General features: G+C 45.8%; 2 protein-coding genes across 2 annotated transcripts; both read right to left on the bottom strand.

Annotated features, from left to right (window-relative positions):
* Window positions 1-102: 102 nt before the first annotated feature.
* LOC108936685 (transmembrane protein 184C-like) lies at window positions 103-7,470 on the bottom strand. Its single transcript, XM_018756201.2, has 10 exons — window positions 6,900-7,470; window positions 5,857-5,987; window positions 5,676-5,712; window positions 4,899-5,104; window positions 3,960-4,034; window positions 3,578-3,671; window positions 2,346-2,458; window positions 2,160-2,259; window positions 1,861-2,032; window positions 103-1,469 (listed from the first exon to the last, which is right to left on the bottom strand). Exons 1-10 carry the CDS (start codon window positions 7,014-7,016, stop codon window positions 1,189-1,191), a joined length of 1,326 nt encoding a protein of 441 aa, XP_018611717.1. The 5' UTR covers window positions 7,017-7,470; the 3' UTR covers window positions 103-1,188.
* A 3,610-nt stretch (window positions 7,471-11,080) lies between these two features.
* On the bottom strand, window positions 11,081-23,562 carry LOC108936664 (endothelin receptor type B-like). Its single transcript, XM_018756175.2, has 8 exons — window positions 23,415-23,562; window positions 21,365-21,857; window positions 19,794-19,921; window positions 16,514-16,712; window positions 15,426-15,578; window positions 14,773-14,906; window positions 13,665-13,773; window positions 11,081-12,426 (listed from the first exon to the last, which is right to left on the bottom strand). Exons 2-8 carry the CDS (start codon window positions 21,803-21,805, stop codon window positions 12,286-12,288), a joined length of 1,305 nt encoding a protein of 434 aa, XP_018611691.2. The 5' UTR covers window positions 21,806-21,857; window positions 23,415-23,562; the 3' UTR covers window positions 11,081-12,285.
* Window positions 23,563-24,229: the final 667 nt, after the last annotated feature.

A 24,229-nucleotide genomic window follows, 5' to 3' on the forward strand; every position in this document is an offset into this window, starting at 1 on the left:
TTTATACACGCCTGAACCCGCTATCAATGAGAATCGCAGCAATTTCCTCTGCCGCACGTATTTAGCTTATAATATGAAACAAAATCTATGAAGTTACCGAACTGCAGAGACAGTGCTTTTTATTACGCATTATTATTTTCAGAGGGGCATAAGGAAAAACACAAAGAAAACATGAATGGCTTTGGTTATTGTGTGTTATTTGCAAAGGTGCCCATAAATATCAGAACATTTGGAACTCATTCTTTCATAATAAAAATAAATAATAGTGCAGAAAGGAATCATTGTAAAAGATAAAATACCCCACCATTCTTTTCATTTCTGGAATTTTTATCTGAAAACACTGTCAAATATTTCTATATATATTATATATATGTCCAACAGGAAAAATGTCTCCTTAAGGACAGGGTATACAGCTCTCCTGCACATATATAATATATATATACACACACACACACACACACACACACACACACACACACACACACACACTAGTGTTATTTCCTACAGTATAAACTGGGAAAACAGGCAAAAACTGGCAATAAGACAGGACTCACAGCTGTAAAGTGCACTGACGCTGACGGAGTCACTTCCGACACCTCTTATCCCACAGAAGGTCGGAATCACACTTTTACAGCCCGCTGAGCTGCCACTTCAGCACATCTATGAATGACTACTTGCTAAAGCAGTTGAGCCTACGGTCCTTGTTTAAGAACACAATAGTGTACTTTTCAGGAGCAAAACTGAACACATGTAGCTCCCCTGTTTACTACGGTATCCGAAGGCTCTAAGTGTGCAGCTTTATACACTGAAGGCATCAGCTTGTAGAAGCCACAGAATGTAGCCGAGTTATGATACAGTCATGAACTTCTAATACGTTTGTACAACCAAAAAAAAGTGCAAGATCACCCGAAGCGTAGCTGCAGGTCATGATGAGACACGACATGAAAGAACCATGGAAAATACATTTTACATTCATAGGGCAGAGGGCTGCACTGTTGCAGCGCTGTCTACTGCGCGTCCATTAGCTGTTAAGTGCGGCACTCAGATGCTGCATTTGCCCCCTGCCCGGTGTACTTATTCAGGTCAAGATCAGACCAGGAGTTAGAGAGTGTCATTCCTTTCAAGGAGCTACAGTACAGTACAGTACATTAGAGTACAGTGTTCACCGGGGATGAGGGAGGGGCTGAACTAAGAGACTGTGTCATTTTTTGACCCAGAGTGGTCTCTCATGTCTCTGGCTGCAGGGTCTTCTTCCCAGATGGCGATGCTGAGGCCCGCGGGAGCCGAGAGGGAGTGGGGTGTCACCGTGCGCCCAAAGCCCTGGTAGCGTCCACGAGGAGACGATGGAATGGAGGCCGCTTCCACGGCAGCATCCTGGGAGCCACCAGACAGGAGGCCCGTGTGTTCGTTCTGGTCCTGATCCTCCTCACCAAAGTACATCTTCCTGGGGCGTCCGAGAACAGTCCTTCCTGTTAGTAAATAGAAGTGGCAGGATTCAAGGTCCAACACCACACTGTCGAAGCAAAGGATTTCAACTCAAAGCCTACCGAGATGGTCAAGCTGGTGGCCAGTCTGTGTTTAGTCATTACAGATAATATGTAACAAAACATCGCAATCCAATTTAAATATTTCCAAATTCATTTTCGATGTACATTAACAGGTGTCACACTGGAAAACAGCTGGCAACATCTTCATTCCAGAGCAGCTTCAACCCCAAGCTTGTCCACACTCACTTGTTTTATATTTCTTGTGCAAAGGGGTACTTTTGACCGTTTAGGAGAACCATGCTTTAAAATCCCAAAGGACTAAAGCTAAAATATGCAGATGTGGTTAAAGAACGGTGCCAGGAGGCAAACCCACCAACGTTGCGCACTTGCTCCGATATGTCAGCCCTGATGTCCGACACATCCCACATGGCCATGAAGGAGTCAAAGCAGGAGCCCTCCTCAGCCTCCTGGATGTAAGGCTTGTAGGTAAAACTGTAGTGGTGAGCGATGGCCGCCAGGAACATCTCCACACAAATGATGAAATCCTAAACAGCATCGGTGTTAAAGAGCATGTCATTAACACAATACTGTCTTAATAATGCATTTAAACAACTGCATCGAAAACATCTCCGCTCGTAACTTTAAAGCTTTATTATCTCTTACGGAAGCTACCTGCAAACCAGTAGCTACGGCTTCAACGCTATCCCAGTCCCACGTGTGGGAATCTGAGATGACCCCCACCTTCACCAAAAAGGCAATGAACACAGCTTGCCTGGAATTAAAAATGAAAATTACAAAGGCGACAGAGAAACCGAACACTGTAAGAACCAAGACAAAGGCTCCTCCGACAGAACTCACCAGAAGGACACAAACACCACAAGCTTAACGCACAGGAACTTCCCCACCGGGTGGATTGGGCTGAGCTCGTCTCGCAGGGCCTTGTAGAAGAGCACCAGGCAGTACATGGCAAACTGGAACACACAAACACACACACGCCATGGAGGAGCACTGGAGTGCTTGCGGAGTACTGATGGCTCTCTCTGAGAAGAAGAGGCCGTGCACTACAACGTAACCATGCTCACCTCATTCTCTTCGGGTCACCACCCAGCCTAAGAAAATCTGCTAATATTAATTAATATTTGTTTGCTTGCTATTCAACAACACGAAAACAAAAGATTCCTAATGTCAATATTGTCTAAGATGCTTAAAGCGTGTTAAGTTTTAAATTTTTTTAGCACACGTTATATTCCACTCATACTCTGGGTCCCAATGTTACAAATGTTCAAATTACAAATTTTCAAAGACATATTTTCCCTTTTTCTTTATTTAAAATTCATTTTCTTTACTTATTTTCTAAAATTCCTATGTTTACATTTCTAGCTGGTAGGTGGCAGTACAACATACACCCAAACAGCAAATCAGTACTCAGATTTATTGAATCTGGTCAATGTGTTCAAAGCTCATGTCTGATGCTCTATTGTGATGGTGATCAATAACAAGAGAATAATTGTTACATGAGCTTAGTTGATGAATCAGTCATCAATCAACATTTAATCTTAATGTAGTTAAATGGTAAAAAGTTTAAAAATCTTGCAAAGTATCTATACTTGAGACTTTGTACAGAGCCTACCCCATTAAAAAAAATCAATGTCTGTATTATTCAGGTTTTTACTGTTCACATGTAGTACTTACAGTATGAATCAGCAATTACAATTGAATAGGAAATTATGGAGGTGAAATATTTTGTATTTTTTGAAATATTTACTTTTAATTGTAATGTGTTAAGTTTTTAAAAAAAAAAAGTCTTACAAAGAATTCCTTTTTTATTATATTAAAGATTCATTGCAGGATTTTACTGAAACTAACACGTGAATAATTCAAAGGACAGCTGTAATATTAATTTATTGTTACTTAGCAATAAAAGTGACTGGATCTATGAACAGAGTTACAAGTTGCTTGCCAGTTCCCACTGTGTGTTTGTAAAGTGAGGAGCCAGTTTATTATACCAAATACCTTGTAATCAAACACCTCACATCAACAACTTTCAGATCATCACATAACAGTACCCATATCACTGTCGCAAGACGTACCAGCTGGGATAAGTTGTTCACGATAACCAGGTAGGTCCAAGCATTTTTTGAGCTGAAGTTACCTTCGTCGTAGACACCACACAACTGGCAAATCCTACAAAAGGATTAATGAGCAGCCATTAATACATAAATATGAATAAATACGTGGCATGTACGTTTGTTTTTTCTTTAGCATCAATTTCAGCTACTCTAACTAAAAGGAATCTATAATAATGTAAGTGATGCAAAGAACAAAATTCAAGAAAAGAGTTGTGTTTTATTCTGAACATTTAAAAATAATCTTTACCAAAAATTATCAAAAGAAAACGCGATCGAGGGCGTATGCGGTGTTTCAAAGCACGTTCAATATTGTAGAGGAAAAACTTGGTCCTGATGTACTTACAGGGCTATAACAGTAGTGAAGGGTCGCACCACCGTATACTGCAGAACTCCCAGCTTGCACCTAAATAACAGCACCCTGAAGGAAGCCAGTGACAAGAGGAATAACAGCCTATGTTAAAAGATCAGTAACGAGAAAATAAAGGTATAACCTTCAAGAACTATTGTACTGTTGCCTTACGTACCGTTAACAGTAAAAGAGAGGATAAATTTGGATTTACGGAGGAGAAAGCGTCTCTGGCCCATTAAAAATGAGATTTTTCAAATGGAAACAATACAACTGATAAATTATTTTGTCCTAAATCACAGTAGCTTGACAAAGTATAAGTGAAAGCAGACTGCTTGTCAGTGGCACCCAAGCCGACAGCAGCCAGTAACATCAGACACATTCAGTAACATCAAAACCACCAAGCGCAGAAATGTGAATGTGACAGTACTACTGACTCACAAAAAAGCTTCAAGAAAAAGAAAATCTCAAGAAGGTATTAGACACACAAGCAAACATACCCAGATACATGAAAAAACATTAAACAAGCATCCATCCATTACAAATAACTGCTTTTCCAATAGAGTGGTTGCAGTGGTCTTGGGCCTATCCTGGAAGGGTGTGAGGTAGGATACACCCTGAATAGGGCACCAGTCCATCACAGTGCAATCTCTCACTCACTCACACACAAACAAACACAGAGCAATTCAGGACCACACATTCATTTAAAATGTATGTCTATGGACTGTGGGAGGAAACCAGAGCACCTAGACGAAATCCACACAAACACAAGAGCACATGGAAACGCCAACACAGGCAGAGGTGAAATTAAAACCACTGCTCAGAGACTGAGGTACCCATGGCACCCGCTGCACCACAGTGCACAATAAATAAATGTATAAGGAAATATTTAAAAATAAAAAAAATTATGGCAATACAAGGTCTGCGGACACTTACTCTCCCATGGGCCAAGGTGGACAGCAGCACAATGGAGGCAGGTGCTTCTGTTGTTCCTGGACTTCCAGCATCATCACCAGGCTGGGATACTGGTTGGCCAGATAATTCAGCAGGAAAATCATGAAATTATAGATGACGTACGCTTCGTAGCACTCCCTGCAAGTGTCCACATATATGGCGATGCCGGGATACTTGAGAGCAATCCACTGTAATTGAGGGGGGAGAAGAAAAAAAAAAAAATTTAATTCAGTTCAGCTGAAGTTGGTTTATTTATGTGTGGCATCCTTTCCCAAGAATTTTCCTTTGAGTACTTAACTCAATTTTCAGAAAACAGACTCAACTATTTTACAATTTTTTTCACATTCATAACCAGACATTTCCAAAGAATTATTTGAATCCTTGCCACCAAATAAAAGCTGACCGGTAAACACAGGATTCAATAAAAGTTAACAGATGAGAGAAAACAACTACTTCATGTAGCACTGATTCTTTACTTAAAGTAAGATACTTTTCTTGTGACACATTGTTTCTCATTTAAACTGCTCGGTTTACTATAGAAAATGTTCTGATATTCCGTGTGTGTTCTTTTGCATCATTCCCACGGTAATCGCCACACAATGTCAATTTAAAACATTTCAGTTTTGCCTCGAAACACAATTAAATGTTCTGCAGAGCAGCGTTAGAACATATGTATTTAAATAACGCAACAAAAAATGACTTCGTTCGGCTTTAAGCTTTATGACAGATGAGCTCAATATTTTAGAAGGAATCACTTACGCTGTCTAAACTGTATATTGGTACCATCCATAATATCCTGGAATAAAAAGACAAAAGCAGTAAACAGAAATGTGTTTAACATACGGTATAAGTGAACATAACGGTGGTCAAGTTTACTACGGTATACTTGCACGTGTCCAAAACAATCAGGTTTTCTGGTGCCCGTCTTCTTTACACTCACCGGATTATGGGCTTCTGCAGCTCGGGCTGGGTGTAGTGTACAAGGTGCTGCAGAATGCCCCACAGGGATATGGGTATCGTCATAAACACAAATATGCCGGCGATAAACCACGCTTTGTTGTGGGTGCCAACCTGAGGAAGGAATAAAAAGAAACAATTATACATTTATTTATTTATTATCAGATGCTTTTGTCCAAAGCGACTTCCGATGAACTCTATGTAGTGTTACGAGCCCACACACCTTTATTCACCGTGGTGACTTACACTGCTAGGTACACTACTTACACTGGCTCACTCATCCAGGAACACACACTCTCTCTGTGTCACTCACACACTACAGGGGAACCTGAACAGCATGTCTTTGGAGTGTGGGAGGAAACCAGAGCACCTGGAGGAAAACATGCAAACTCAACACAGACTGAGCGGGGCTCGAACCCAGGTGCTGCAAGACAGCAGCGCTACTCGCTGTGCCACCGTGTCGCCCAAATTTTACTTTAAAAAGGGGTTTCAATTGTGTTAATTGCTTGGATGACACTTTTACATTTATTATCTCATAATATCACACGTGTTTCTCCAGGGTCACTTAGAATGTTAAATACTCTGGTATCCCCCTGGCTGTATCAGTTTAGGATAACTGCCTTAAATTAATGAAGAAAAGCACTGCTGCAGTAGGAGCGGCGGGTGGGATTCGAACCTCGCCTTGAGACTGCATGCCATGCCATGGCATGGCAGCACCTCGAACCACAACGCCACCCGCTGCTCCTTTTACACGAAGCAACTTTGCACTGTTTGCTCCATCCATCCATGATGATACAGATGGACATTTTTTACCGTGGTAAGAGCAGTCGGTTCTGGAGCAACGCGTCATAAACGGTTTAATTACGTCTTTCCGCAACACCGGCACGTGCACCGCAGCCACCCCATGGCATGATGATGATCATCAGTCCCGCAGAACATGATCTGAGCTACAATAAATAATACAATAATATAAACACCACGGCGCGGGGAGCTCGGCGTCCACGTGTCCCGACTGAGGGGGCTCACCTCGGACCTCTGCAGCTCCCAGACGCAGAGAGGCAGCACGACGAGCAGCAGCAGAATGTAGAGCAGCACGACGAGCGGCCGGATCCAGCGCCGCCAGTTGCCGCAGGTGCACGGCATGGCTCCGGCTTCGTGCGCGCGCACGCACACACACACGCACGCACACGCGCGCGCACACACACACTCACTCACTCACTCACTCAAGTCACTCCATGGAACTCGCGATCCGATCGCGTGCAGGTGGCTAACTCGCGGACTGAGCTTCTCAAAGGAGGCGTCCGATCGCAAAGAAGCGCGATTTCAGCGCACGAGACATGATGACGATGTCGTCGATGATGACTCGAGCGCGTCGCTCCTCCTCGGCGGCTACTGTCACTGTGACGGTGCGCTGTACATCTCGCAGCCGCGCTGTTTGGCACGCATCTACTGAATGCAATGCGCACTGTATGCGAAAGAGGTCTTTCGGCTTAAAATGCAACGGTCACCTTTCTGTTTAAAGCGTAAAAACAAATCTTGTCGAGGCGAGCGCTCCTCGTTTTCTGTTGTCATTCTCCTGCTGCAACCGAACATGCTGGAGCACGGAGCTCCCACCCCTCGCTTTCCCTTTCTCAGCGCCGATTGGCTGTAGCCGAGTACGTCGACACAGACTGGACAAATCAACTGGACAATTTTAATGTCAATCAATTGTACGTTTCTCGAGATGTATTTCCGCGCATGTGCCGTTAGGATAGCGTAATATGAGCTGTCCAGTAAAAATACATTTTTAAAAATAGGCATAATATATTAATAAATATGTAATATTTGTTTTGAAAAGTTTGAGATATGACGAAAGACAATTACCTTACCTTATTTATTTAAACTGTCTTAGTCATTTATTTTTTTTTTACTTTAATATTGGGAATTTTACAAAACCTTCTAGATATCCTCTCAAAATGGAGAGGTAAATGTGCCTGTGGGATGGAAATATGTTACTAATCTAAGTAGTGCGTCGCTTTGGAGAAAAGCGTCTGCTAAATGAATAAATTTAAATGTAACCAGAATATCTTATAAAATACAATACGATGTCGGCTGTCACCACTAGATGTCGCTATAAACCAATAATTGTACCTCATTTTGACAGCTTTGCTTCTTTGTAAATACAGTTCATCCATCCAATGGCCTTTATAATATGCAGAAAACCTCTATTTATTTCTGAAAAGAATGATTAATCTGAAAGAGAAAAATCACACTCTGAAAGATTCTTTATATGCAGTGCCACTTCGAAACATATAAACTAGATGCGCTTACTGTAAACATACAAAGTCTCTGTTCTTATTTATGTGAAACAGCTGAATTTATGGATCAGTTTTAAGTGAGCTTGACCTCTGTTTAAAGCCATTAATGAATTATTAAATGGAGTAGTGCATTACTGTACTTGGAAAGCTACACAAAACCCGTATGACAAGATCTGTGAAAAATTCTTTGAAAATAATAACTCAGTGTATTAATGTCATCTGAATGTACATATAATTCAGGGCAACATTTTTGCCATTTTTTTCTAGTTATGGGAATTATCTAGTTCATTCTCACTTCTTGCCTTTTTGTGTAAAGCGATCCTGCTTTTACCTGCTCTATGTAGGATAAGAAGAATAATAATGGTTTATTTTACCATTGTTTTCAGTAGGAAACACTCACTCAAGGCTGTGGAGTTTTAAACTTCCGAACTTCAACCGAGCTTTAAACCGACGATGTTATACCCAGGACAAGCAGAGACTTTCACTGTGATTGTTCAGCATTTATTTCCCTGCTGCCGGGTTGTTATTTTCCCTCTGAGCATTTTAAACCGCCATATGGTTTGAAAATGTAAAATACCGTCAGACACTTGGGAAAGACATGTCATTTTGAAGTGAACAGATTTGGTGAGTGTTACTTGCTAAAGTTTCCTACTATATGTTTAATGACACAATAAATGTACGAGAGGCGTACGTTGAGGCACACATTGGTAATCTGCTCCAAATTGCCCTTTTAGTCCCTGTCTTTGGTGTTTCCGGCCGCACGAAATGGTGCGCACTTGGATGAGAGCGGCGCGTTGCCAAGAAGAAGGAAACATCTGCTTTGGATTCCGTCGCCTTGGATGTTGCCGGTGTAGGTCGACGGAGAGCTCACGTGACTGGCAGAGGCCTTCTCCTTCCGCTGCTGGTGTCGCCCATCACTGCTTTCCTCCATATGAGCTCAGCTAATCTGCTTGGAGCTCAAGTGTCACTTTCATCTGCGCTGTAGGTTCCGATAGGACCACGTGCAATTTATTGCTTCTTTATTAACTTTCCATTTCCAACTTCCCGACTACTTCGACGTCGAGTCACGGGTGATAAAACACTTTGGTTGACCGACGGCTTCCAGCACGTTTCTTCTAGCAGCTAAGTGTGAAGAGTAGCTGGGTTTAAAGTTTTCTTTATCCTGCATTTTATGGAGCAACTTTGAGAATTTAACGGCTTCTCATTTATTGGGATTTTCCACATTACTGCACAAAGAGGATGATGCCTGGGAACAAGGGTTAGTGTGGAAAGAAGTATGATAGTGAAAATGGACTCGAAAAAACCACGGTTAGTTCTTTTCTGATTAAATCAAACAGTCTAGGAAAACAACATAAAAAACACACAGGGAACACTTGTTAATAACATTAAAAGTTTAAGCTCAGAAACCTATCCATCGGTGAAATGATGCTCATATTTAGCCGTGAGTGCTTTAATGACAGTGCTGGTCACCCATCGATGATCACTCCACAATATGTGTGACGTTATAAGGAATAAATTTATTTTTAGCAAAATACATACAAGTATACACATCAGGCAAACACTCGTGTCAGTATATAGTTGCAATGATATATTTACAGCCAAAATCCACTTATATCGCTTAATGTGCTTTGTTGCAATAATAAGCTCCTTTTGACACATTCAGCTGAGCTGAAGATCCTAAATGAAGGACAGTTGATTCAGTGGTTACATGTACCCCACTGTAAAGAGCCATGGCAAACTCTCATTTAATTAGTGTTAATGAAAATTAAGTAATTTAAACGCACGTTTAGCTTTTTCTTTAAAAGTCTGGCCAGTTAAGTCAAACCTCTCTGGAAAAAATAAAGAGAAATATATATGTATATACACTTTGCATGCTGCTTGATTATGTACAGCAGTTTGTGATATTTACTGAAGAAATCCAGGCTGAGAATAAATAAAATGCCACTGTTCAAACCTGATGGTTTTCCTCTTTTTACCACAAAATCTCTGCTATCCTTCTCTTGAACTTCACGGATGGATCTGTGAACGGCGGAGATCCCCCTCAACCCCCCCCCCCGCCGCACGCACTCCCAGCTCTTTATTAAAGATTGAACCATATTCTGTGTGTACAATTAATACTGCACGTCTTCATTCGTGTGTATTCTCCATGCAGAAAACACGTCATTTTGTCAGTCTAACTTCAAATACTGAAATAATGTTCCACTGTCATTACATGTTAACCATTTAAATTTGCAGAAAATTAAGTGAGTGCTGAGTTTAGCACTCTCTCGAACTTTTAAATTCAATTTATGCACATAATTATATTTTACGATGGTATCCATATTAAACACGGCTCACATGCTAACACTGTGGAATAAGATCATGTTCTCCAGTGACCCTGGAATATTCAGAATGACCTTTTTATAGAAAATTATCTACCTTACCAACTGAAATTGCAAAGTAGCAAATGTTAAGTGAATCCACATATCAACTTGCAAATCAGTTCTATACAATATCCCTATATTAGCAAATTTAATTTTTCAACATGGCCTTAACCTTAAATCAACAGAATTTTTTCCCTCCAGGATAGTGTTTAGGATGAAGAAACAATGCAAAATTACACTTTCTTCTAACCATGAGCAAATCAAGATAAAAAGCTTTATTGCCATCTATATTTTTATTGTTTTCTCTGTGTATTTTCAGGATTACACTTTTATCCTCACTGCCTTCAGCCCTTTATGATTATTTTAGAAGGACCCCAAACACATCTGAAATGGTTGTTTTCCATAAAAATACTCTGAACACACACAATCTGAAACCGCTTGTCCCAGGGAGCCAGAGCCCAACCCAGCAACACAGGGCATAAGGCTGGAGGGGGAGGGGACACACCCAGGACGGGACGCCAGTCCATCGCAAGGCACCCCAAGTAGGACTTGATCCCCAGACCCACCTGAGAGCAGAACCCAGGCAAACCCACCGCGCCACCACATCCCCCTCTCATAAAAGTAGTTTTTTTGACAAATTAGGCTTTGCGCATTTTCTTATCAACGTGGCAAACTACCATCTTTCCGACAAATACCATCTGTTCTCAGATGATAATTATAATCAATAATGTACCTAGAGAGCAATTAAGAGAACAGTTCTGAGCAAATCCCTATATGCGGGTTTGAGACCCATTTTTATGGACTGAAGAAACAATAAGTGTTTTGTAGCAGCTGATTATATTGACAACATTTACCGGTGCAGGTCCCAGTAGTGCTCAGAAGACACTTTACTCGCTAGATGTGATCAGATGCGACGGTGATGCTAATTATCTGAACTGTCCCATGAACATGTTTCCACGCATGCTACTTGAGATAAATGTTTGTAATATCGCGGTGCTCTTCGATACGAATCATCGGCAAAGCGGTACTTTCACGTGCTCCATCCCCTACTGTTTAAAGAGTCAGTTATGCACGTGGATTGCGAGTCATCACCATAAAAGATCATTCAACATTATTATAACAACTTCAGCAGAGGCACAGATTTCATATTCAGGAGTTGCTTTTATCACATCCATCCATCACGGTAAGAGAGCGGGTTGTGACCCCCACCCCTACAGTTCTTCTCCTCCAGGCCCCTTTCAGAGGACACTTCTCTTCACAGGTCTGTGGCTACTGACGTCACGCGATTCACTAACTCTGATAAAGCGCACATGTACCAGGTTTAGCAGTACTGTATACAGCTAGAGTAAAGCGGTGTCCGGCTCCCGTTGCCGGGCTCCGTCAGGGTACTGGCAAGCATACACCGCCTCAGTCATCTGTGGGATCCAGCCCTGTCCTCTGGGTTCAAAATAGTGCGTAGCGACCACCAAAAGCCTTGTAAATAATAAAGGTCTCCTACCTGCCTGTATTCGTTGGAAAAAAATTAATAAATTATTGAAATTTGTTTCCATGAATTTCTGCAACTTTCCGTGAGAGAATGAGTATTTCTTGAACCTGAGATTTCTGATGCGGACTGGAGCCTGGATCCCTGGCCATGAAGGATCCCAGCTTCTTCTCCGCACCCCTGGGGAATGGTGGACCGGGGTACCAGTAGGACGTGGGCACGCCCCCCCCCCCCCCCCATCCGGATTTGCGTGAGCATCCAGGCGGGCCTCAGTTGTCGCTGTCTTTGCGTAGGCTGTGCTCAGCGTTGTGGATCATGGCCTCCGGGTTCTTGTACTGTACGCTGGTCCCGTTCAGGGGCACCATGCTGTTCACTAGCGCCCTCGAGTGGCAGCAGCAACACAGGCAGGACTGAGGGGGGGACAGAGGGCGAGAAAATGAGCGGGATTTCAGACGTGTGTACACACACACGCACGCGCACTTAGAGTCCCAGTGTGCCGTCAATAACAGAAAAGGCGCATGAGCATAGTTAGTAGCTCAAAAGAGGAAAAACAACACTGTATTCTATATAGTACCTCCGTTAGGCAGCAAATCCCTGCTGCTGGATTCAGCGTTATGCTTCTGAAATACAGTGATAAATAAGAAAAAAAAATTCTCCACTGCATCGTGATGTAGGACAAATGTTTCTGACGGGAAGGAAAGCATTAGTTAGAGCTGGGACATTTTTTAAGCGGAAAAAAGGTCCATCGGGAAATCTTGGTCCGCATCCTGCAGCATGGGAGTATTCGTATATGTGTTTTATCGTTTGTCCGTGAGCACTTTTTTTAAGGTTCCAGGTCAAGTTTTTTTTGTTGGCAGTCTCCCAGAACAATAACAGTCATAACGGGAATAAAGAAACAGCAGATCTGAAGCGCAAAGACATGCGGATTTAGTCTGCTTGCGCTGGTGCCGCGGCCCTTCGCGGGGCCGACACCGTGGTTATCTGTCTCCCGGCCGAGGCTGAGAGGGGACATGGTTTCTCTCACGCGCTGGCCCTCCGACAGAATGCGCAGTATGTGACCTCACCCAGCACAACGAGTTCATAAATAACACGGCCACTTTACGTTTTCCGTCAAGGAATGCGATTAAGCCAGGACCCGCTAACGTCGCGAACGCAGCGGAGAGCTCGGCTCTCGACGAACGAGAAGTCCTCGGGCACGGAAGGAGGGACGTGACGAACGCGTGAAGTACTATAGTAAAGAGCGAGCCCGCCTCAATGGGAGAAACCGGACAGAGGAGCGAGAGCAAAGCAACACAGATCTCATATGTGTGTGAGCTGCAATGGCACAGCACCTCCTCTTATATTTATTCAGCTGATCCTTTTCCTCCAAGGAAACACACAATGTTAATCAATCTACAGTTATTTACCCATTTCTATGGCTGGGTAATTCCACTGGAGCAATTTAGGGTAAGTATCTTGCTAAGAATCCTATAGCTGGAGGCAGGAATCAAACCTACAACAAAGGAAGCAGGTTTAACCCCTACGCTACCAGCTGCCCCGTCTGCTCATTACACCCTTTGCCCGATGTGAAGGAAAACCCATTTACCACAGGTGTACTCACGCTTTACCCTGGCACTATATGTCACAGTAAAAAGAAGACGAGGTTTACCTTGAAACAGCTCTTAAACTTCTTGCTGACAAAGTAGAGGATGATGGGATTAATGCAGGAATTGATTGTTGCCAGATTTTTACTCAGGTAGTCAAGAACCAGCAGGAACCTAATGCAAAAAAATCCCAACATTTATATACATGTCAGTGATCAGGTTTATAGGCATATATATATATGTTACTGTGCAAAACTTTTAGGTACTTGGGGAGAAAAAGATGTAAAGTGAGAGAGCTTCCAAAAATAATGCTCTTACTTAAAAAACTTTCTACAAAGCTCATTGAATATCTGTTGTCAACAACTGCTTGGCATGGTGGGTTTGGCCGGGTCCCGCTCTCTGGCAGGTCTGGGGTTCGAGCCCTGCTTGAGGGGCCTTGCGATGGACCGGTGTCCCGTCCTGGATGTGTCCCCTCCCCCTCCAGCCTTGCGTCCTGTGTTGCAAGGTTAGGCTCCGGCTGGCTGCCATCCCACTTCAGACAAGCGATTTTGGACTCTGTGTACTTTGTTTCTTTAATGACTTACAAAACCCTTACTGTAATACTGTGACTTTTTGCAAAAGGAATGCTTGGAAATGTAAAATATGTTCTTTCCCGTTGACACTAATGCAGAAGACATTAAATAACTGTGTAAAACAAATTTTTTTGTGAAACAAAGTGCCTAAGACTTTGCACAGCACTCTGTGTGTATATATATATATAGACACACACAGATATAGGTTCTTTTAATGAAATATTAATTAATTTTAATCACACACACACACTTTCTGAACCGCTTAACCCATACGGGGTCGTGGGGAGCCGGAACCTAACCCGGCAACACAGGGCATAAGGCCGGAGGGGGAGGGGACACACCGAGGATGGGACGCCAGTCCATTGCAAGGCACCCCAAGCGGGACTTGAGCCCCAGACCCACTGGAGAGCAGCACCCGGTCCAGCCCACTGCGCCACCGCACCCCCCTAATTTTAACCAGAAGGACAATTTTCTGACCTACAGGTTAAATTTCAACAAAGTTCAAATAAGTCACTAAGCTGCCGTACGAATGCACACAAGTCATACCCTATGCATAACAACTTGCTGAATTCCACCCTGGCGGAACATGGGAGGGCCTTACTTGAGGAGGTCACACCTCCCGGGGTCATTCTGAACATACACCATTTTCTTGAGGATGCGGCTGAGATGCAACGGGAACCAGCAGAGCGCAAAAATAAGCACCAGACAGAAGACGGCCTTGGCCACTTCCCGCCTCTGAAAGATGAAGGAGACCAAAACAAGGCAAAATAAACTCACGGGGCACATATGCCGAACAAGATCATTTATGACAAAAAGGGCAAGAAAGTAAACTGTTGCTTGCAGACCATGTAAGGTGCGGTAAAAGCATGCTTGCGGCTTGCTAATACGACACGGGAGGGCAAGGAAATGTCCGGCGATGTCCAGCGTAAGTGTGAAGTTTGAGCCGGACAGAGGAGCGAGCGCCAAGCAGCGCGCGGGTGTCCTACGTGCGTGCGAGCTGCGGTGGGAGATCTGGGAAGACACGGCGCATCACCTCCTCATCGCACCGTTCGCCGAGAGCCCGGTGTGGACAGAACCTGTTTACCGCAGGTGGGCTCTCACTTCGACTACGTACCACGTGATACATAACGCGTATAAGGTATCGAGTGGCGCCGCTTAAGCACGCGGCCTAACTGGAAGAGGAGTTCGTCACGTGCGTTACCAGATTAGCTCGGTGGTGCACCTGTAAATTAAACAGACGGACCGGCGCGTCACCTGCTTCAGGTGTTCGCTCAGCGCGATCCTCAGGCTGCCGCTCCTGTGCTGCAGCATCTCGCAGGTCATGAGCGTGTAGAACACAGCCGTGCACGTCAGGGGCATGCAGAAGTAAAACCCGAAGAGCCACCAGTCCTTGGCGTTGGTGTAAAACTGCAAGGGACGGGAAGCAAAGGGGGCGAACGCTGCTGAGGAAAGAGCCGCCAGGTCCGGTTTAAACAGATAGATACAGGTGCGCGTTTGTAAAGCCATCAAATCCGTTCGTGCAAAAGGCCAATTTGGATCAAAATTTAATTTAGAAAAATTTTCCGCCATTGTTGATATATATCAGCTTCGCTCAGGGAGAATTTCTGCCCATAATGTCAGTGCGGTTATTTTAAGTTTTGACGGTACCGACGAGAAGGAGCTCTATTACATGCATGTACATATGGCTGTGTTTACAATATACACTCACTTGGCTCCCCATTTCTCTGTCTGGTGCCTGCAGTCAATTAACTTCTGTAGGGTTGCCAACAAAGGGATAAAAAGACGTTCTAAAGGCTAAGTCTTTAATTGTTTTCACATCTTGTACATAGGGGGTGTGGTGGTGCAGTGGGTTGGACCAGATCCTGCTCTCTAGTGGGTCTGGGGTTTGAATCCCGCTTGGGGTGCCTTGTGATGGAGTGGCATCCCGTCCTGGTTGTGTCCCCTCCCCCCGGGTGTTGCCAGGTTAGGCTCCAGCTCGCTGCAACCCCACATGGGATGAGCGGTTTCCGACCCTGTGTGTGTAAGTAACACCCTTAAAAAAGGGAAGACGCTTCAATATGTGTGGGAGCAGATTATTTGTTGGTAACACAAGACGGAGTCTGTGAGAATAACTCGAATGGGCAATGATGCGGGACATTTTGCAGCTGTGCCTCTATAAAACACAAAAAAAATAGCTGTTATTTGTCAAGTCATTAAACGGAACGAAAGATAATACGTGGAAGCCGAGAGCTGTTCAGATAAAAGCATTTTTTCGAACCTTTCTTTTTTTCGGACCCTTTGGGAAGAGAAATAAACATTTTTCATTTTAATAGCTTCGCAAGCTGATACGGTCTGTATCATACCATCATGAACGGGGTCTTGGGGTTCAGCATGCACGTCCTCATAGTCACGTTATTGTAGTTGAAGCTGACCATGTCAAAGACAATAGCTTCAGGCACGGCCAGTATGGTTGAGAGGATCCATATTGAGATGATCTCGATGGCGGTCGTGAGCGGAATGCCCACCCCCTGAACCCGGCTCCACGAGGAAACTGCTCGAAACCTGGAATCCAGGACAGGGTAGACGCAGGTCAGCGATAGAATAAAAGAAAAAAAATAAATAAATTGAATGCCTGCTCACACACACATCATCTGAAATTGCTTATCCCATGCAGGGTCGCGGGGAGTTGGAACCTAACCCGGCAACACAGGGCAAAAGGCCGGAGGGGGAGGGGACGCCGGTCCATCACAAGGCACTCCAAGCGGGACTCGAACCCCAGACCCACCGGAGAGCAGGACCCGGTCCAACCCACTGCGCCACCGCACCACCATGCCCCTGAAATTACACTAATCCAAAAAAAAAATCTCTTTCCAGCTTTGGTTTCAAAACATGACTACAGCTGCGTATGTTTCCTACAATATCAACTAATTGTCAGCAGTTTCTGTATGAGTCTACTGATATCTTCCTCTAACCCTCTATTCAGAAGGATCGCATTGAAGTTCACATATCGCAAGGAGTAAAAGCAGAAGTCAAAGATTTGGATGCATAACCTACGCAGCTGTCATGGTAACATTCTCTTTGCGCGAGCTTCTTCTCCAATTAAAATGAGTAAGAACGGAAGGCGAGTATACGTATTATGACTGGTATTTAAAATAAGCTTTCCGGGACAGACTCCTCGTTCGCCAGTCGTCGTCCGGATCGTTTCGGCACGTCCGTAATCCTTATTGTCGCATTACTCATATACTGAGAGCTCATGTTTAGCTGAGACATCACTCCTGTGAGCGAGGTCATCCTGCCCATATCCCTTTCTAAACACTGCAGAGGTGGGCAGTAACAAGTTACATTTATATTTCGGGAGAAAATGTACTTTTCGGAGTCGTTTCCGGCAAGAATACGCTTTACTTTTACTCGGGTGCATGTGGAAAGAAAGGTACATTAACATCATTAGATTTCTGTCGCCCTCTTCGCAATTACCACGTTTAACGTTTTTAACTTTTATTACGGCAAACGGAGTCACTTTCACTGCGAAACGTTAGCAGCGCATCCTCACCGTCATGAATTCGGTGCCTTTATCTTCCTTTCGACTGGTGACCGCCATGTGAAATATTTTCTTTCCCTTATTCCTTGCATGGGACGAACTTTGCCGGTTTCAACGGCGGCCGCTCGAGACGTAAGAATGTCGCATTCCCGAGGGGACGGCACCCACACACACACACACATTTTCAGAACCGCTTGTCCCTTACGGGGTCACGGGGAACCGGAGCCTACCCGGCAACACAGGGCGTAAGGCCAGAGGGGGAAGGGGACACACCCAGGACGGGACGCCAGTCCGTCGCAAGGCACCCCAAGCGGGACTCGAACCCCAGACCCACTGGACAGCAGGACTGCGGTCCAACCCACTGCGCCACCGCACCCCCGCCCGGGACGGCACCCACCGTTTTCCAAAAGGCCTGTTTTCGAGTGCAATTGTGTCAATGTCACCTCTTGGCGAAGGCGTGAATGGAGCGCCTCCGCTATGCACTACCATCCACTTGTGTCCTCAGGCTTGAGAAACATCTACGCCGCTTAATTAAAATACAGGTTATTAGCGTAATTCTGCTGTGAACGGATTTCAGATGTGAAGGAAAAGGAAAGGGTCCATTCCAGATGGACTCACAAACGACCAAGTGGGACGAATGCATCCGACAGACGTGCCCCGTTTCCCCTCGAGTTAAACGAGCGCCCTAATTGATCTCTCCCGAGGAGGTCTGTCCCGGCCACCGGCAGCTACTCCGCTTAGCCTGAAGCGCACGGCCCAGGTGTGTTTGCTTCTCGCTGAGTCCCGGGGCAAAGGTCAAAGACCAAATGTGGTTTTAACTAAAAGCTTTCCCCGTCCAGATGACAGCAGCCGCTTTCTTTCTTGGGCACGTTTACCGCGGCGCTCTCGATCGTCACCTAGTGACCCACGCCGCTGTCCTTTCGGAGGAGGTCAGCGTTACAGCCTTGGGCGCGTTTCGGGAGCGCGCGGATGGCCGGCACATTTTCGGAGCCCTACTCAAAGGCTCTTTTGTGCGGCGGGACTCGCTTAGGGCCTCGGCTTCCGGGATTCGTATACAACAAGGCGATTTAATGAAACGCAGATGAGGACAAGATTGCCCCATTGCGCATTTATTTGTTGTTTGTTAAATTAAATTTGCAAGGAAAATGAACAAAAGTCTGTCTTTGTGAACTTGGGAGTGCGTTGTGATGTAGGCTGCTTGTTTTTCATAAAAGCAAAATCACTTGCATCTTTTACTCGTAAGATCTTTGCCCTCAAGAGCCTAATGGTGTAAACACCTCTGTCATGTGCATACTTTTTGTGCATCACTCCCAATTTTATGAAAGCAGTAATAAGAGCAAACACACACACACACACACACTTTCTGAACCACTCGTCCCATACAGGGTCACAGGGAACCAGAGCCCACCCAGTGACACAGGGCATAAGGCTGGAGAGGGAGGGGACACACCCAGGACGGGATGCCAGTCCATCACAAGGCACCCCCAGCGGGACTCGAACCCCAGACCCACTGGAGAGCAGGACCCGGTCCAACCCACTGCACCACCGCATCCCCTCTTAAGAGCAAATAACTTTGTGGAATTACACTTTGAAAAAGACAGGTTCAAATCCATCCATTTGAGCATCTAGGTTGGCATGGTGGCACAGTGAGTAGCACTCCTGTCTCACGGCACCTGGGTGGTGTGAGAGGACATGGGTTTGATCCCTGCTCAGCCTGTGTGGAGGTTGCATGTCCTTCCGCTGTCTGTGTGTGTTTCCTCTGGGTGCTCTGGTTTCCTCCCACAGTCCAAAGCCATACTGTTCAGGTTCCCCCACAGTGTGTAAGTGACAGAGTGAATGTGTGTGTGTTCCACTGATGTATGGATGAGTGACCCAGTGTAAGTAGTGTATCTAGCAGTGTAAGTCACCACGGTGAATCAGGTGTGTGGGCTGATAGCACTACATAGAGTTCTTTGGAAGTCGCTTTGGAGAAAAGTGTCTGCTAAATGAAACTAGCCAATACAGGAGAGAATACATATGTATCAGTTCTGAGCTCTTCTCCAGCTCACACAGTGTCACTGCTCATTTTAGGGTGAGTTACTAAAGGCAAGGCCTCTGTGGCTTACCTGTCCACGCTAAGGGCACAAAGGTTGAGTACGGTGATGCCCACTGAGGATTTCTGGATGAAGGGCACCAGCTTGCAGAGGAAAAGGCCGAAGTCGGAATCGCTGAAGGGCCATCGCATCGCCAGGAGCTGCCAGGACCAGAAGCACTACATTACCACCAGGAAGACCGGCGAGCGAAGCTCGGGAAAAGGTCAGCTGCACTGGCTGTATTTATGGTACTGTATTTAATGGTTAGGGGTTGCTGTGTTCGGCAGGAGAGAGATGTTGACCGAAGCACGTAAAAAAAGCATTTTCTTTCCCTCTTGTTACTTTGCTGAAGCACATTTTAATCATAAATGGCGTGGTATATTACTCATGTCTGTGTATTCTTTCTTATGCGAAGCAGGAGTCCCCAGTCGTGGTCTCGCTGTGCCCCAGTTGAGCCGTTTCTTAGTCACTTTTGAAGTACCTGTTTGAACTAATTTCTGCTTTTCTTAACACCACGACAGTTTGTTTCATTCATTAAACATGTGACGTCCGTGGGATATTCTCGACGTGACACCGATAGACACTTTTTTAACTGAGCCGTGCCTCAACATTTATCCTTGACATAATTAGTTCAGTTCTCTGGCCTCTTATGCCTGTGATTGTGGGGGGGGGGGGGGGGGGGGATTCCCTTTATGAGACATGATGAGAATTTAAACAGAAAAAGTCTGAGCAAGTTCACAGATTCACAGGAACGAAGCCAAAGGGAGTGAAGCGAAGTGATAGATGAGCGCTGGAGAATCGGCGGTCGCGGCGCGGCAGCCCCGGGCCCCGCACCGCGTTCCTCTAAGTTTATTTTAGAGGGCCCTATCTCGGTGACTCCCATCGCAAAGGGACTCGAGATTACGGTAAACAGCTCTGGGTCATTAACCACCGACTGACGTGACGCACTATCGTACCCCGATCTCCCTCGGATTTAAAAAAGACCCCACTTAGGACTGCTCTCGGGCTTTTTTCCATCCGTCGAAAAGAAATAATTTCACAGCCGCATGTTCACTGTTACGAGAAATAGGTTCGTTTTATTAATTCAGAAAAGTAAACTTGTAGTTACCGTTACGGTCATTGGGGGCCTGCGACAGATTCGGAGCTAAATAATAACAAGCAAAGTCAGAATAAACTCGGTTGTTTCATCACATTTTTCCATCCGCGTTGCCGGTCGTCGCTCACGAGCGCTGGCGGGTTCTTTCTTAATTTAGGAGCTTATTCAGAAGCTCGTTGGTTCAGCTTCTGTAAGACGGCGGCCAACGTCATCCATAAAGAAATCACTTCGCTCTGACAGATTCTTTCATGGAAAGCACCCAAGTGAGAACCGAAGCGTTTGTATGTTAAACTTTTTTTGCCCTCATGAGCACTTCTTAATTATTCTTGCTGACATCCAGCGTGAGATCCTTTGAAAAGTCCAATTTTTAGTAGAGCAGCACCGAGACTGATAGTTGTACGTTTATGTTCCAGAACCAACTTTTCTATCCAAAGCCTGAGCCTATGAACTAACGACCAGGTTGCCTAGTGGTTAGAGCTGCCGCCTCCGGAGCAGACGGCGTCCCTACCTTATAGACGTTGATGGGGATGTTAATGGTGATGTAGATGAGGTCTCCCAGGGCCAAGTTGGCAATGAGAGCGTTGGGTCCGTTCCTCATGCACTTGTTCTGGGAGATGATCCGCAGCAGCGTGGCGTTGCCCACGATGCCCACGGCAAACACGAGGCACGAGAGCACCGTGTTGATGTATTTGAAGTAATGGTCGATGAAGGTGGGCGTGCTGCAGGGGGGCGGTCGCACCGCTGCCGGCGTCCGGGCCGAGCCGTTGCCGTCGCAGCAGGCCTCCTGTCCCTCGAGGGGGCTGGGTGAGCCAGCGCTGTGATCGTCCACGCGCCGGAGGGACAGGGGCTCACCCCCGTCCGCCGCATCACCGGTTCCGTTGACGTGGCCCGCCGTGCGGCTCACCGCGAGGAGCGCCAGTAGGACGATGCCCTGAGTTGCGGTGCCCATGCTTTCAGGGAAGGGGCTAGAGACACAGATCCGCCACACTTCTGACCCTGTGCTGGAAAGGCAACAAACGAGAAGTTAACCCTCTGAGCCACCTGTAGACTTTTAGATACTTTATCTCTGAGACAGACACAAGAAGGCTTCTCAGAAGTCACTTTGGAAACACACACATATCAGCTGAAACCGCTCGTTCCATGTGGGGGTGATGGGGAGCCAGAGCCTGGCAACTCAGAGCACAAGGCTGGAGGGGACACACCCACGATGGGACGCCCACCCATTGCAAGGCACCCCCAGCGGGACTCGAACCCCAGACCCACCGGAGAGCAGGATGCGGTCGAACCCGCCGCCCCCACCACGCCCCTGCTTTTGAAATAGTCCGTCACAATTATTAAACATCCTTGTTTTATTCCAGTGGACACCATTACACATAAAAATAAATATGAATAATATGAGATGTGAACGAGAAAAAATCCAGGGAACGTTATACGTACGAAGCACCCAGTCCTTTGAGAGGTCATCATAAGTGCTTAGAGAAGAGACTGAGATAAACATTAAAGCAGTTAAATACCTTAAAAGGATCATCCCAGCATGTTGTTCTCCTGAATCCTGTTCCACATGCATTAACATTTTTTTGGCATTCACAGGTTTACACTGGATACACTTTAAAGACTAAGATTACGGCTGAAAATTGTGTTATAGATGTTAGAGTGCAATGATGTCGAAAGCATTCCCAACAAGTGTTTCCGAAGGGACCCGCATGGGTGTGTCGCCACCGTCAATTAAGAAATAGTAAACACCACAGAGGCACGGCTGCCGTAATTGCTGCACGTTGCTCGCGAGCGCTGAAATATCACTGTTGCTCGGCCGTTCATCCTCTTTCATCAGCGTTACTTGCTCTTCTGGTTTCATGCTGCGGCTCAAAGTATCGTGGGGCGAGTGTTCGACACACTATGCAAAAACTGGACGAACGCAGAAAAACAAAGTGTCTTTATATATCAGTGAAGCTTGAAACTGTTTTCAGAGACTACATGCCTGCTTTTGCTCCGTTAAGTCATATTTATGAGTTATTACCTTATCAGCATGCCGGTTTTAAGACAAGAGTGGAGCAAGAAAATAGATGTATAAGCAGCTCAAGGTGACGTTTCCATCCAGACTTTTTAACTTTCTTCAAGAATCGTACGGTGTGTGAATGTACAGTTGCATCTTTGGAAATCAGAGAGCCCTGAGCGAGGCTTTCCCGAAGGAACTCCGCGATGGCGCTCGGTCAAGAGAGAAGAGCTCCGGAGCTGGTCTTTCACGCACATTATCTGAAACCGCTTGTCCCATGCGGGGAGCCGGAGCCTAACCCGGCAACGGAGGGCGCGAGGCCGGAGGGGGAGGGGACACACCAAGGACGGGACGTTAGTTCATCGCAAGGTACCCCGAGAGGGACTCGAACCCCAGACCCACAGGAGAGCAGGACCTGGTCCGATCTGGTCCAACCCACTGCACCACCGCACCAGCGCACCCCCTCTACAGACACTCTTTTAAAGAAAAGTGTCACGTGTGGGCTCGGTGACACAGCTTGCGTTAATACGTTCATAAACAAGAGATGAATTCTATTTCCACCTACCGGAAGCGCCGGCCTCCCCCGGCGCAGAGTGACGGGTGTCAGACTTCTTTCAGCGCGGCCGCAAGTACATCATGCGCTCCGTGTCACATGGTTGACTGGCGGCGTGCGGAGGCTGAGCGGCAGCGTCCCACCGGGCTCGTCCTTCTGCTGTGAGGTGCTGCACCGCGAGCGTCCCGGTTTTCTCAAGAGCTTCTCTCTCACCGCCCCCCCCCCGCCCTCTCTCTCTCTCTCTCTCTCTCTCTCTCACTGGGAGAGATTAGGGATCTCCACCTCCTCCCACTGAACAAGGGCCAAACCTTCATGGAAAGAAATCCAGATGCAGCAGAAGGGTTCACTGCCACACATCTGAGGGCAACTGGAAAACATACCCTCGCAGTTAAACTCCCCTCCTTGGGCAACGAAACGTCAAGAAGAAATGAAAAGCAAGGACACGGCGCCCTTTGTCATTTTCATTAGTCGAATATTTATTTATCCGACACTTTTCCACAACGCGACTTAACGTTAAGCCACGTACAGCGATTTACCCATTTATACAGCCGGAAAATTTTTACTCCGTTAATTCAAGGTAAGCGCCACGATCAAGGGCGTAACAACAAGGGGTGGGAATCAAACCCGGGCCCCTGGAGCGCACAAAAGCATTTCTAACTATTACACCACCACCTGATATTGATGTATGAGCTGTCAGAGAACTGCAGCCATGTCTTTCACTGGGGCTAAATTTTACATGTTTCAACTAGGCTGCTGCTCGCTGCTTGCGGTTCCTTAACGTCCATATAGCACGATTTCGACGCACGCTTAAGATCACGGCTCTTTAA

The sequence above is a fragment of the Scleropages formosus genome, chromosome 3 (assembly GCF_900964775.1).
Source record: "Scleropages formosus chromosome 3, fSclFor1.1, whole genome shotgun sequence".
NCBI lineage: Eukaryota > Metazoa > Chordata > Actinopteri > Osteoglossiformes > Osteoglossidae > Scleropages > Scleropages formosus.

What these genes read in the sequence shown, in the direction of transcription:
- LOC108936685 (XM_018756201.2), bottom strand. Translation starts at nt 7,016, where the DNA reads ATGCCGTGCACCTGCGGCAACTGGCGGCGCTGGATCCGGCCGCTCGTC. An exon ending in TTCACTACTGTTATAGCCCT is followed by an intron (nt 3,672 to 3,959) that starts GTAAGTACATCA and finishes ATCCTTTTGTAG; the next exon opens with GATTTGCCAGTTGTGTGGTG. An exon ending in TGAACAACTTATCCCAGCTG is followed by an intron (nt 2,459 to 3,577) that starts GTACGTCTTGCG and finishes TGTGTGTTCCAG; the next exon opens with TTTGCCATGTACTGCCTGGT.
- LOC108936664 (XM_018756175.2), bottom strand. Translation starts at nt 21,805, where the DNA reads ATGGGCACCGCAACTCAGGGCATCGTCCTACTGGCGCTCCTCGCGGTG. An exon ending in TGTGCCCTTAGCGTGGACAG is followed by an intron (nt 16,713 to 19,793) that starts GTAAGCCACAGA and finishes CCTGGATTCCAG; the next exon opens with GTTTCGAGCAGTTTCCTCGT. An exon ending in CCAAGACCCCGTTCATGATG is followed by an intron (nt 15,579 to 16,513) that starts GTATGATACAGA and finishes CGTCCCTTGCAG; the next exon opens with TTTTACACCAACGCCAAGGA.